General features: G+C 36.1%; 1 protein-coding gene across 2 annotated transcripts in view; it reads right to left on the bottom strand.

Annotated features, from left to right (window-relative positions):
* The window catches only part of SCAMP1 (secretory carrier membrane protein 1), a 123,984-nt gene that overhangs the window by 23,803 nt on the left and 85,871 nt on the right, over positions 1 to 14,310 (bottom strand). For both annotated transcript variants that reach the window (XM_064596281.1, XM_045897012.3), the window contains one exon: positions 4,818 to 4,919. In XM_064596281.1, the coding sequence (XP_064452351.1) occupies positions 4,818 to 4,919 (102 nt within the window). The remainder of the gene's footprint in view (positions 1 to 4,817; positions 4,920 to 14,310) is intronic.

The raw sequence follows: 14,310 nt of genomic DNA, 5'->3' as shown, positions 1-14,310 counted from the left end.
TCATACAGGAATTCAGTAAAGTGGCAGGATATAAAATCAATGCACAGAAATCAGTGGCACTCCTATACACCAACAATAAGACAGGAGAAAGAGAAATGAAGGAGTCGATCCCATTTACAATTGCACCCAAAACCATCAGATACCTAAATAAATCTAACCAAAGAGGCAAAGAATCTGTACTCAGAAAACTATAAAATACTCATGAAAGAAATTGAGGAAGACACAAAGAAATGGAAAAACGTTCCATGCTCATGGATTGGAAGAACAAATATTGTGAAGATGTCAATGCTACCTAGAGCAATCTACAAATTTAATGCAATCCCTATCAAAATACCATCCACTTTTTTCAAAGAAATGGAACAAATAATCCTACAATTTGTATGGAACCAGAAAAGACCCCGCATAGCCAGAGGAATGTTGAAAAAGAAAAGCAAAGCTGGCGGCATCACAATTCCGGACTTCCAGCTCTATTACAAAGCTGTCATCATCAAGACAGTATGGTACTGGCACAAAAACAGACACACAGATCAACGGAACAGAATAGAGAGCCCAGAAATGGACCCTCAACTCTATGGTCAACTAATCTTTGGCAAAGCAGGAAAGAATGTCCAATGGAAAAAAGATGGTCTCTTCAACAAATGGTGTTGGGAAAATTGGACAGCCACATGCAGAAGAATGAAACTGGACCATTTCCTTACACCACACACAAAAATAGACTCAAAATGGATGAAAGACCTAAATGTGAGACAGGAGACCATCAAAATCCTAGAGGAGAACACAGACAGCAACCTCTTTGGCCTCAGCCGCAGCAACTTCTTCCTAGAAACATCGCCAAAGGCAAGGGAAGCAAGGGCAAAAATGAACTATTGGGACTTCATCAAGATAAAAAGCTTTTGCACAGCAAAGGAAACAGTCAACAAAACCAAAAAACAACCGACAGAATGGGAGAAGGTATTTGCAAATGACATATCAGATAAAGGGCTAGTATCCAAAATCTATAAAGAACTTATCAAACTCAACACCCAAAGAACAAAGAATCCAATCAAGAAATGGGCAGAAGACATGAACAGACATTTTTCCAAAGAAGACATCCAAATGGCCAACAGACACATGAAAAAGTGCTCAACATTGCTTGGCATCAGGGAAATCCAAATCAAAATCTCAATGAGATACCACCTCACACCAGTCAGCTAAAATTAACAAGTCAGGAAATGACAGATGTTGGCGAGGATGCGGAGAAAGGGGAACCCTCCTACACTGTTGGTGGGAATGCAAGCTGGTGCAGCCACTCTGGAAAACAGTATGGAGGTTCCTCAAAAAGTTCGTAATAGAGCTACCATATGACCCAGCAATTGCACTACTGGGTATTCACCCCAAAGATACAGATGTAGAGATCCAAAGGGGTACGTGCACTCCAATGTTTATAGCAGCAATGTCCACAATAGCCAAACTATGGAAAGAGCCAAGATGTCCATCGACAGATGAATGGATAAAAAAGATGTGGTATATATATACAATGGTATATTACGCAGCCATCAAAAACAACAACAACAAAATCTTGCCATTTGCAACGACGTGGATGGAACTAGAGGGTATTGTGCTGAGCAAAATAAGTCAATCAGAGAAAGACATGTATCATATGATCTCACTGATATGAGGAATTCTTAATCTCAGGAAACAAATTCAGGGTTGCTGGAGTGGTGGGGGGTGGGAGGGATGGGGTGGCTGGGTGACAGACACTGGGGAGGGTATGTGCTATGGTGAGCATTGTGAATTGTGTAAGACTGATGAATCATGGACCTGTACCTCTGAAAGAAGTAATACATTATATGTTTAAAAAAAAAAAAAAGAAGATAGTAGGAAGGGAAAAATGAAGGGGGGGAAGTCAGAGGGGGAGATGAACCACGAGAGACTATGGACTCTGAGAAACAAACTGAGAGTTCTAGAGGGTAGGGGGTGGGGGATGGTTTAGCCTGGTGATTGGTTTGGGTTTTTTTTTTAACATTTTACTTATTTATTTATTTATTTGACAGAGAGAGAGACACAGCGAGAGAGGGAACACAAGCAGTGGGAGTGGGAGAGGGAGAAGCAGGCTTTCCGCTGAGCAAGGAGCCCGATGTGGGGCTCGATCCCAGGACCCTGGGATCATGACCTGAGCTGAAGGCAGACACTTAATGACTGAGCCACCCATGCACCACTGGTGATGGGTATTAAAGAGGGCACGTATTGAATGGAGCACTGGGTGTTATACACAAACAATGAATCATGGAACACTACAGCAAAAACTAATGATGTAATGTATGGTGATTAACGTAACAAAATAAAATTTTAAAAAATTTTTAAAAATTTTTAAAAATTAAAAAAAAAGAAAATGAGCAAAAGACATGAAAAGATGTTTCATCAAGAGAATATAAAGAAGAAAATAATCACATGAAAAGATGTTCAACATCTTGAGTCACTGGAGAAATACAACTTAAAACCTCAGTGAGCTATCACTATACATCTATCAGAATAGCTAAAACTTTAAAAAGTGACACCAGTGCTGGTCAGGACATGAAGGCTAAGTCACTCATACATTGTTGGTGGGAATGTAACCCGGCAGAGCCATTCTGAAAAACAGTCTGTTAGTTTCTTAAAAATGACTAAACATGCGGGGCGCCTGGGTGGCTCAGTCGGTCAAGAGGCTGCCTTCGGCTCAGGTCATGATCCTGGAGTCCCGGGATCGAGTCCCGCATCGGGCTCCCTGCTCGGCGGGGAGTCTGCTTCTCCCTCTGACCCTCCCCCCTCTCATGTGCTCTCATGTCTCTCTCATTCTCTCTGTCTCAGATAAATAAATAAAATCTTAAAAAAAAAAAATGACTAAACATGCAATTTCCATATGAACCAACAATTATACTCTTTGGTATATATCACAGAGAAGTGAAAATGGATGTTCACAAATGTTTACAGAGGCTAAGCCTAAAACTAGAAAGAGTCCAGAGTCCTTCAACTGGTGAATGATTAAACTGTAGTACATCCACAGTTTTACTCAGGAATAAAAACGAACAAACTACCGATACACACAATGACCTAGATGAATCTCCGGAGAACTATGCCAAGCACAAAAAGACAAAAGTTACATACCCTGTGATTCCATTTATATAACATTTTTGAAATGACAAAATAATAGAAATGATGAACAGATTAGTGACTACTGGGGTTAAGAAGGAAATGAGGGCAGGAGGGAAGTGAATGTGCTCTAAAAGGGCAACATGGGAGATCCTTTGGTGATGGAAGTGTTCTTTATCTTTACTCTATCAATGTCAAGATCCTGGTTTTGACATGACACAATGGTTTTGCAAGATGTTACCAATGGAAAAAACTGGGTAAACAGTATTATTTCTTATAACTATGTGAATCTGCAATTATCTCAAAATAAATAAAAATTTTTAATTTTCTAAAAATCTGCTGAATCACAGGAGGTCTAGGTATCTTAAAACACATCATCCTATATGCCCCCCTCACTAGCAGTCTACTGTGCTATGTGGCCACTACACAGTGTTATGCTCAATTTTAACACTTCTTTCTAAATTTGTGCTAAAAAGGAAAAGAAATTACTTCAATTTCATAAGAATAAAAAAAACTTGTGCTGTTAACATAAGCAGTATATTTTTAAATTAAACATTTAAAACATTTCCTTTCCCCCATATGCCAAAGACTAAATACCCTATTTGAAATGATAATGTATGGGTTTTTTTAGAACTGATTTAAAGTATCCACATAGGGCGCCTGGGTGGCTCAGTCGGTTAAGCAACTGCCTTCGGCTCAGGTCATGATCCTGGAGTCCCGGGATCGAGTCCCGCATCGGGCTCCCTGCTCAGCAGGGGGTCTGCTTCTCCCTGACCCTCCTCCCTCTCATGCTCTCTGTCTCTCATTCTCTCACAAATAAATAAAATCTTAAAAAAAAAATAATGAAGTATCCACATAAATTCTCTGCATGTATGCATGAGCATTAAGGGATCCACAAAGCTACCTATAGTTGTCTGACTGCCAGTCTCCACTGTGATTCAGAACTAGCACACTAAATTTAAGTCTTCAATATACTCTACTTACATCCTTAGTTTTTGTAAACACTGCAGCAAAGTTGCCTTGTACATACTTTTGCTTATAAGAATTCAACAGTATGCAACTCAATTATAATAGAAGACAGGGAGTGATAATTTTAGAGATGTGTACTCTTCCACCCACCATTTCATTCAAGGAATGTTTGCTCCAAAGTGTATGAAGAGCCATACCCATCTGCCATTATCTCCTAGCCTGAGTCTAAATAATTTAGTTTCAGTTTCTGAGAGTCTCCCACAGAGTGAGCATTGCAGGGATCCCATTTTTCAAAGGTAAGTGTCCATGTGCATATGTGTGTATTTGTGTGTGTATGGAAACATATGTCTCTATACCTAAAATAGTGCTTTACACATAATAGATACCCTTTTCCTTAAAGTCCTAGAAGTTCTTTTCTCTCCCTTCCACAATCTTTGGCCCAGGTATTTGACACTCCTCAGTATCCTTTTTACTCTTCCTCTTAGTGCCCTTTATATACACATTTTTAAACTAGATATAATATGCTGTTTTTAAAAAATGGCAACATAATTTTCAGTAGAATGGTTTGCCCAAAGGTTACATGCCTTTGACATTTTTTAAATTGCATTTTTTACTATTTTTGCATTTGTTTACTTTTGCTAATCTGTCTTTTCTATGTTAACTATTTTTAGGAAGACAAAATTATGTAGAGATACTAGATAAACAGATTAAAACTAGAGTAATTAAAGTAAATGACTTACCAGTTGCCCCAATTATGAAATCCTGCAGCTTGGAGTACATGAACAGCAAACTGACAAATATAGACGAAGAAGAATACAAAGAATCTGAATGAACTGTCACTCCTTTAAAAAAAAAAAAGGGGGGGGGAGAGAAAGAAGAGTAAAGTGTCATTTTTCTCAATACCTTTATATTCACAATTCACATGAAGAAAGACAATCAAACACTGAGAAATAAAAATACCACTGGCAACTACTTAAGGCTACCAAGATAATGTATGTGAACCCTTTTTCCAAATACTCGATGACATTTTAACTCATTTTTTGTCCTTTCACTTTTCAACTGTATCACAAACATCTTGGCAAAAAAGTTTTTGTTTCCTTTTAAATTATTAAAGACTTTTGTTGAATTTAATTAACATACAATAAACTGCAACTATTTTTTTTTAAAGATTTTTTTATTTATTTGACTGAGAGATAGAGCACAAGTAGGCAGAGTGGCAGGAAGAGGGAGAGGGAGAAGCAGATTCCCCACCGAGCAGGGAGCCCGATGTGGGACTCGATCCCAGGACCCCGGGATCATGACCTGAGCCGAAGGCAGACACTTACCGACTGAGCCACCCAGGCGCCCCATTATAAACTGCAAATTTTAAATACACAATTTGATATGGTCTGACATATGTATATACCCATGCATCTATTTCAATCAAAATAGTAAGCATTCCCCAAAAGTCTCCTTGTGAACCTTGATAATCCCTCCCTCTTCATCCCACCCACTGCTTTCTGTCACTATAGTTTTCATATTTTAGAATTTTAAATAAATGAGATCATACAGTATATACTTTGTCTGCTTTCTTTCACTCAGCACAATTATTTTGAGATTCACTCGTTTTGTTGCACGCATCAAGAGTTCATTCCTTTTCACTGAGTAGCACTTCACTGTGCAGATACACCACAGTCTGTCAATTCATTCACCTACTGATAGACTTTTAGATAGTTTCTAGTGTTTTACTATTACAAATAAAGAGGCTATTAACATCCATGTATAAGTCTTCACATGAACATAAATTTCCTTTTCTCTTGGGTAACTACCTAAAAGTAGAATGGCTAGATCACATGATAGGTATATGTTTAACCTTTTAAGAAACTGCCAAACTGTTTTCCAAAGGAGTTATTCTATTTTATGGTCCCAGTGGCACTGTAGGAGTATGCCAGTTCCTCCACATATCACCAACACTTGAGTATGGTCAATCCTTTAAATTTTAGCCATTCTAGTAGGTATATAATAACTATCTCTTTTGGTTTGAATTTGCATTTTCCTAATAGCTAACATTAAGCTCTTTTTCATTGCCTTTTGCCATCCATCTATCTTCTGTGGTGGACTGTTAAAATCTTTTCCCAAGGTTTTAACTGTTTTTTCCTCTGTTAGGTTTTGTGCATTTGCATGTACCAGTCCTTTATCAAATACATGTTTGGCAGGATTGTTCTCCCAGTCTCTGGTTTATCTTTTCATTCTTTGCAGAGTGTCTTTCAAGGGTTTCCTATTAAGTCTTCAAATTAAGTAATGTTAGCTCTCCAAATTTCTTGTCCTTTTTCAAAGTTGTTTTGGTTATTCTAGGCTTTTACATTTCTATATGCCTTTTAGAATCACCTTGTTTCATTCTATAAAACATCATGCTGGGGTTTTTATTGAAATTGCATTGCATTTACAGATCCATTTTGAGAGAATTCACACCACAATAACATCAAGTCTTCCCAACCATTAACAAAGTATATGTCTCCATTTATATTTTCTACACAAATGACCAAATGATCTGCAAATAAAGACAGTTTTACTTCTTCCTTTCTAATCTGGATGCTTTTCTTTCTTTTTCTTGCCTGTTTATATTGGACAGAACTTCCACAACAATGTTTTATGGAAGTGTTGAGAATGAACATCTTTATCTTGTTCTTGATCTTGGTAGAAAGATTTAGTCTTTCACCATTAAGTATGGTGTTAGCTGTTACAGTTTTTCATAGATGCTCTTGACCAAGTGGAGAAAGTTCTTTTTTTTTTTTTTAAGATTTATTTATTTATTTTAGAGAAAGGGATAGAGAGCACACACGGGGGGGTGGGGCAGGGAGCAGAAGGAGAGGGAGAGAGAGTCTCAAGCGGACTCTACCCTGAGTGCAGAGTCCGATACAGAGCTCGATGCCACAACCCTGAGATCACAACCTCAGCCAAAAACAAGAGTCACTTAACCAACTGTGCCACCCAGGTGCCCTGCTAAAGTTCTCTTTTTTCTAAGTTTACTGAATATTTTCATCATGAGTGACTGAGTACTGTACTTTGTCAAATGCTTCTACATCAAGATAATCATATAATATGGTGAATTATGCTAATTAATTTTAAATGTTAAACCAGCCTTGAATTCCTGGAAAAGTTCTACCCACTTGATTATGACATGGTATCCTTTTAACATATTATTGGATTTGATTTGTTTGGCAAGATTTTCAACCATCCCAAATTTACTCCATTTTCTTTTCATCACAGTGACCATTCCAACCCCAAAACACATTTTTCAAGGCCCTTAACATTTCAACTTTCTCAGTCTCAACATAAAACTGTTTTCTTCACCAGAGACGAAAACCTCAACTTTCTTCTCCATATAATGATTTTCAAAGTTTATATATACCACCAATCCTCCTTATTGCTTATCTGTGAGGAGGAAGTATCACTCATTTCAAAATTAACACTTGCATAAAAATCTTCAGTCCATCATTCTAGTTCCTCTGGAGCACTCTATTTATGTAGTTACTTATCTTCTCTCCTAGCTTGTGTCTTCAGTTCTTCGACTAGGATCTTTCCCAGTGTATAAACACATAGTTCTCATCTTCAACTAGCCTTCTTTTAACCCTATCTCCCCTGCTAAACTTCCACCTACTTGATCTCCCTCTTTCCCTTCAGTAAGTCTTGATTTCCTCTACTTCCCTCTTCTCATTCACTTCTCAACCCACTGTAACTTGGCCTTTCCTCATCTATTCCTCCAGAGGTACTTCAAAATCATGGGCAATCTATGAATTTCCAAACCAAATTTCTCAAGTCTCTATTTTTTTTTAATGGAATCTGACACTAAAGATCTTCCTTAAACACTCTTTGACCTTGGCTTCTATAATATTACCCACTTCTACTTTTGTTTCTCCTCAAATCTAGACTGCTTCTCAGTCTCTTATTTCAAGATCCACCTCCATGTCATATTGTAAAACTGTCTTTACAGGAAGGTTCCTTAGTTGATGCTTATATCTTCTAATGTATGATCCACCAAGAACAGGATGAAGTTCAAATAATGTAACCCAGTGTTTGTGTGTGTGTATCTTCATAATAGACTGGAAGAATATGTCTTGCTATTTCAATGCTTTTATTTACACTGTGTCTAAAATGCCCAATACAGTCCTCTTTCCTGCCTGGCAAACATGCACTCAGCTTTTAAGATGAATCACTAAGTCTACCCCACACTAAAATAGAGGACAGTTAAGCTCTAACCCTTAGAAAGAGAAGAATCCACAATTATTATTTGGAATTCTGTATGTAAGATTTGTCCTTTCAGCTCCATCTGTTTATTCATCATTTTTTCCTATCAGTATGGACTCATGGATATTTATTTCATTCTTTAGGTTAAAATTAAACACTATCATTATTTTGTTGCTAAAACTATTCCAGCTTTAGCCTTTTAGATTCTATTTGCTTAAGTACCTGATCTCTGCTTATTTAGTATTTTCCTTGCTTTAGAATCAGCCATTTCTCCAAAGTGCAAAAAAGCAGATTTTAGTGGTTCATGAATGTTTTTTCTATATTAGATTTAAATCAAATGGTTCCACCTTTCACAGTAATTTATTAGTAATATATTACACCAAAGTTGGTATTACTTACTGACCATAAAACTTAGAAAACTCAACCAACAAAAAACAAACAAGCAACAAAAAGTTCACAATATTGCTATTTTTATTAATAACAAATAGAAGGGCGCCTGGGTGGCTCAGTTGGTTAAGTGACTGCCTTCGGCTCAGGTCATGATCCTGGAGTCCCGGGATCGAGTCCCGCATCGGGCTCCCTGCTCGGCGGGGAGTCTGCTTCTCCCTCTGACCCTCCTCCCTCTCATGCTCTCTGTCTCAAATAAATAAATAAAATCTTTAAAAAAAAAAAAAAAAACAAATAGAAATCCCATGTACGCTTCATTTCTCCAGGCTAAAACTTGGTAAACAAATACCACTTTTAATCAATTTTTTTACTCTTTTCAAATAGGTACTGCTAAAATATATTTCTATTTCCCTATCCCTTTAGTAGAAAAAGATCCTAACTTAGAATTCTTTTTCTTGTTTGAGTTTTACTTCATTACCTGTTTACCAAGAAACCATATTATCAAAATGGTTAAAATTATAAAGGGAATATATACTCTGAATAAGAGCTTCCTACATAATGTCTAAAGGCTTCACAAAAGCTGCTTCAGTTCCCAAAGAAGGATCTTTCTTTGTTCCAAACTCACAGATATATTCTAGAAGCGGCAATTGCCTAATAACAGCCTCTAGTTAAGAAATCTATTAGAAAATACAGAATATGTTTTCAAGTCCTACTAAGGAAGTCCTACTAAAAAGCAAATATTTCTAAAATATTGCTTTCAGATACAAATTGAAGAATGTTAAAATTGGTTCACCTTCCTCTTTTATACGTACAGTTAGTACATATAAATGTAAAGTTAGCTTACTAAACTGATCAAATAGAAACCCCAAAGTCTTTGAAACCCGTTTGGTCTACTTCTGTTTTTTTGAACAGGCTAGAAACCTTTCTCAATATATCTTCTTTACTTTATGTGATTAACCAATTTTTCTGTTTGTGGACAAGGAGACAGTAAAATTCATTTCACTATACACCTACCATGTAAATATAAATGATAATTTTAAAACACTTCAAATTTCTCTGAGATATAAACTCCATATAATTAGTCAACTACCTGAACTCTTACCTCTAAGAGTACACAAATCTTCTATATAATCTATTCAAATTATTAAAAATGCAAAATTAGTCAAATTCAAATTTTAAAAAGGTTGCCTCATTTTTAAAGAAGATTTATTTATTTAAGAGAGAGAGAGAGGGAAAGCAAGTGAGAGAAAGTGAGAGTAGGGGAAGGGGCAGAGGGGGAGGGAGAGGGAGAGAGAGAGAATCCCAAGCAGACTCCCTGCTGAGCACAGAGCCCGATGTGATGTGGGGCTCGATCCCACAACCCTGAGATCACAACCTGAGCTGAAATCAAGAGGCAGACACTCAATCCACTGAGCCACCCAGGTGCCCCAGGTTGCCTCATTTTTAACTAAACAAGAAGTCACTGAAAATATAGCTCTTTATATCAAAGTGACATAAAAATATGGATCTGACTATCCTGTGAAAACAATTTTACAATATGGGGTTATATTCCCTGCCAAAAACCTAAAAGTTATTAAAAATTTATATGCAAAAAACTGAGCTAATCACAGTGTTAAGAAGTATATTAAGTATAAATAACTTCCCATATACAGAAGAGAGGAAAACTCTGTAAAGTGTAAATTAACAAATTTGACCAATACAACATCACATGAATATCAAGTTCATTTGAGATGCTTGAGGGAAAAGCCAGGTAAGGCTGCAAGAAGACTGGTGAAGGGTTGTAAAGGGATAGAGCCAAAATGAGGAGTCCAGGAGAAAAAAACATCATCAGGGGTGTAGAAGGACTTCTGCTGGCATCCAGAACCAAAAGGGGTAGGTCTTGTATATAGGTAAAGATTAGGAAATAAACTTTAAATAATCCAGCTTGTATATAGCTATTTCAAGCCAAAGAAGAAAAAATACAAATATACTTGAAAAAACTATTATCAACTAATTTAAGCTAAGCAGTTTTAAATCGTAATCTGCCTCGTTTACAATCAAGTATTTATGGTACTGTGAATATGTTTTCATAATAAACCCACCTACGTAATCTATTTCCTCATCAGAATCAATCAATCAATAATAAAAGCTTTCTACTACTTGTCATCCTAGCTCTTCCAGATCAAAGTCTACTAGAAAACTGAATCTCAAATAAGCCAGTTGGATTTGCCTTAGTGTCTTCAAATAATATACTGCCAAGTTACAACCTACTTTTTTTTTTTTTAAGATTTATTTATTTGAGAGAAAGAGAGCACGCGAGCAGGGGAGGGGCAGAGGGAGAGAAGAGAATCTCAAGCAGACTCCCCACTGAGTGTAGAGCCCAACCACAAGGCTCAATCCCACAACCCAGGAGATCACAACCTGAGCCGAAGCCAAGAGCCAGACACTCAATGAACTGAGCCACCCAGAGGCCCCAGAGAAAGAGAATCTTAAGCAGGCTCCACACCCAGTGCAGAGCCCCACATAGGGCTCAATTTCACAACCCTGAGATCATGATCTGAGCCAAAATCAGAAGTCAGATGCTTAACCAACTGGGCCACCCAGGTGCCCTGTTTACAACACCTTAAAACAAAAAAATTCTCCCCTAAATTTTCATAATAAGTTCTCAGAAATAGATTTATATGATCTTAAAAGTATATTTCACATTACCTATCAGTATCAGAGATATTAATTACAACTACAGTTTGGGGAAGCAGAGAAGAAAAGGTATCTTATCATTTCAAAAGAGCTAACAAAAATTTTACATTTGTAAAATGTATAAGGAAGCTCCCATGATACCGGAGCGCAGCACAACTTAAGTAAAATACTAATAAACATTATACGTTCGGTAACTTGGCATAGTAGTTAAGAGCATGTAGCTTTATAGACAGACTTGGGTTTGAATCCAAAAGTCTCCCATTAAAAGTTGTGCAACTTCAAGCAAAATCTAAGCCTAAATCTGAGATTTTCTATTTACAAAATGGGAGTAACAGTAGAATCTACTTTTATATGAATGAAACAGATATAAAGAGCTTAGCAGGAAATGTATCGGCACATAGTAAGTAATCAATAAATGTTACTTGTTGGTACCTCTACTGCACTAGTACAATACTACACTAAAACGGTTTTGTTCACAGGCTATTCTGCTTACACAAGTGATATTTGGCCTCTGACAAGATCCTGAGCACTTCTGGGACATGGCTGGTAACTTCACTACTACTAAGAGAACAAAGTAATACATAAAATTCTTACTGATGTAAAGACATTACAATAAAAGGAAACTACAAAGTACAGCTACTTTCCTTGTCTTAGTTACTTTGGGATGCAACCCCATCTTCCTTCTAATAATTTTGTGCTGAAATCAATTCTTTCTCCAAGAACAGGTGTTCCACAGATAGCTTTAAAAAGAAACAGCACGAACCCACCCAGATTGTGCATAAAATTTTGCATGTGTGTATTTTTCTTAAAAAGAGGACTCAAAAATTTTAGATTCATAATGGAGTCTGTGACATAAAAACCATTAAAAAACCACTCACTAGATTAGTCTAAATGAAAAAGCACAGGACTCTAGACTTTGTCTTCCTCCCATCTATGCTATGCCTAAAGCAGAGATGCATAATAAAAGGTTCACATGTAATGAAATTTTAAACCTAGACCTGGGTTCAAGGTCTATAACCTCTACACTTAACACTCTATCCTCTACACCTGACTCTGTATTTTGTAATAATAGCTAACATTTATTGAACATTATGTGTCAGTGACCAAGGCAAACACATGCATTATCCATTTAATGTTTACAATACCCGCTGTGAGGTAGGCAATAATACTGACTCCATTTTACTGATGTATAAACAGATTTAGAGAGGTTAAGTGATCCAAATGCAGAGCTGGTAATAGAAATGCTGAGACTCGCCTGTGTATCTGTGAAGCTAATGTTTTTAACCATGGGATAAATCTATCCCTAGGCTATTATTTCACATCCATTTTGCCCAAGAAAGCCAATTATGTATCAATAGGATACCACTCTCTAAATTAACTTCAAATGCTCAATGTAGTGTTTTGTATATAGGGGAAGATTATAAATTTTCTTTCCATTCGTAATAATTTAGTTCTTTAAAAATACTCCCTTTTAAGAAGAGTCGAGGCGGTTACGACTGAAAAAATACTTTTGTAACTTATCAGAAAACAAGGACTGAAATTTACTAAAACTTTTACTTGATTAAGCAAAAATTTACCTAACAACTAAAATCTCACAGCTGAATTGCCTTCAATTTAGAAAGCATAAACAGCTAAAATCAGCCAGGAGTCAACCATTTAAACAACTTAATATCTATAATCCTATTATTTCCACACAACAAGTTTCCTAATTACTTAATCTACTTTGAAATATCCTTTTATCCCCTCAACTATTTCCTTAAATGTTCACATATATTTAAATTCTAAATCAACTATCTTAATTTCATATTGCAAGTTAGTAAGTATGTACTGCTTCTTACATATAGTAAAATGCCATAGAGAAAAATAATATATCTCATGGAATATTACTGAAAACAAATAACTCTTATTAAATAAACTAAAAACTTTATCACCAATATCAATTCACCTTGAATTTCTTATTAAAGGGGTTTTACTTATTTTAATATAAATTATGTATGTTACAGATACATTACATATATTTATCTATATATATGTAAGTAAATATATGCACATGTATCATTCTGCTCTGTTCTATATCTAAACTACTCTTAACTATACCATATATAAATGTTTCTTACCTACCTGTTTTTGCCATTCAAGGAACAATGCTACTCACCTTGTGTTTTCTTTTATTATCAGGTGTGTGCAAAATAACCAGCTAAGAGAACAAAGAATCTAGAACTAACTGATCAAAAGATATTTTAAAAACATTTGTCTCATCAACCTTAAATTATTTCATATTTACTGAAAATCTCTACTACTGTAAAGTGCTAGGGATTTTAAAACTCTACAGCTAACACCACCTTCCTCATCTCAGCTGGAATATAAAAGGCATACTTGAAAGTCACTTGACCGTTGAACAACACAGGTTTGAACTGTGTAGGCCCACTTATACATGGATTTTTTTCAATAAATGTGCTGGTAATTTTTTTTGGAGATATGCAACAATTTGAAAACACAGACAAACCATGTAGCCTAGAAATATCAAAAAAAGAGAAAGTTATGTCATGAACACAACTATATGTAGATACTAAACAATTTTGCACATTTTATGGTAGTAAATAAATTTATCATAAAAAGTTATCACATATTATGCATACAACACCTAGACTGTACATGACACCATTTATAGTCAAGAGACACATAAACAAGTGTAAAGATGTGGTACCAAATGATAAATTAATGGCAGTACATACTGTTTCATATAACAGTTTTGTAACAGTTTCATACCCACCTCCTGTTGCTATTGTGGTGAGCTCAAGTATTGCCAGTACTTGCTTAAAATACCATGTCATATTAGTATCTCTGGGTAAGCAGATCATCTCCCTAGTAAGTTGCATACTGCAGTAAAAAGTGATCTCTCACAATTCTTGCATATTTTTCATTGTGTTTAGTACAATATAG

The sequence above is a fragment of the Mirounga angustirostris genome, unplaced genomic scaffold (genome assembly GCF_029215605.1).
Source record: "Mirounga angustirostris isolate CCGP_5_RB_7025 unplaced genomic scaffold, mMirAng1.0.hap1 SCAF_7, whole genome shotgun sequence".
NCBI lineage: Eukaryota > Metazoa > Chordata > Mammalia > Carnivora > Phocidae > Mirounga > Mirounga angustirostris.
This window is presented reverse-complemented; position numbering and strand designations above follow the sequence as displayed.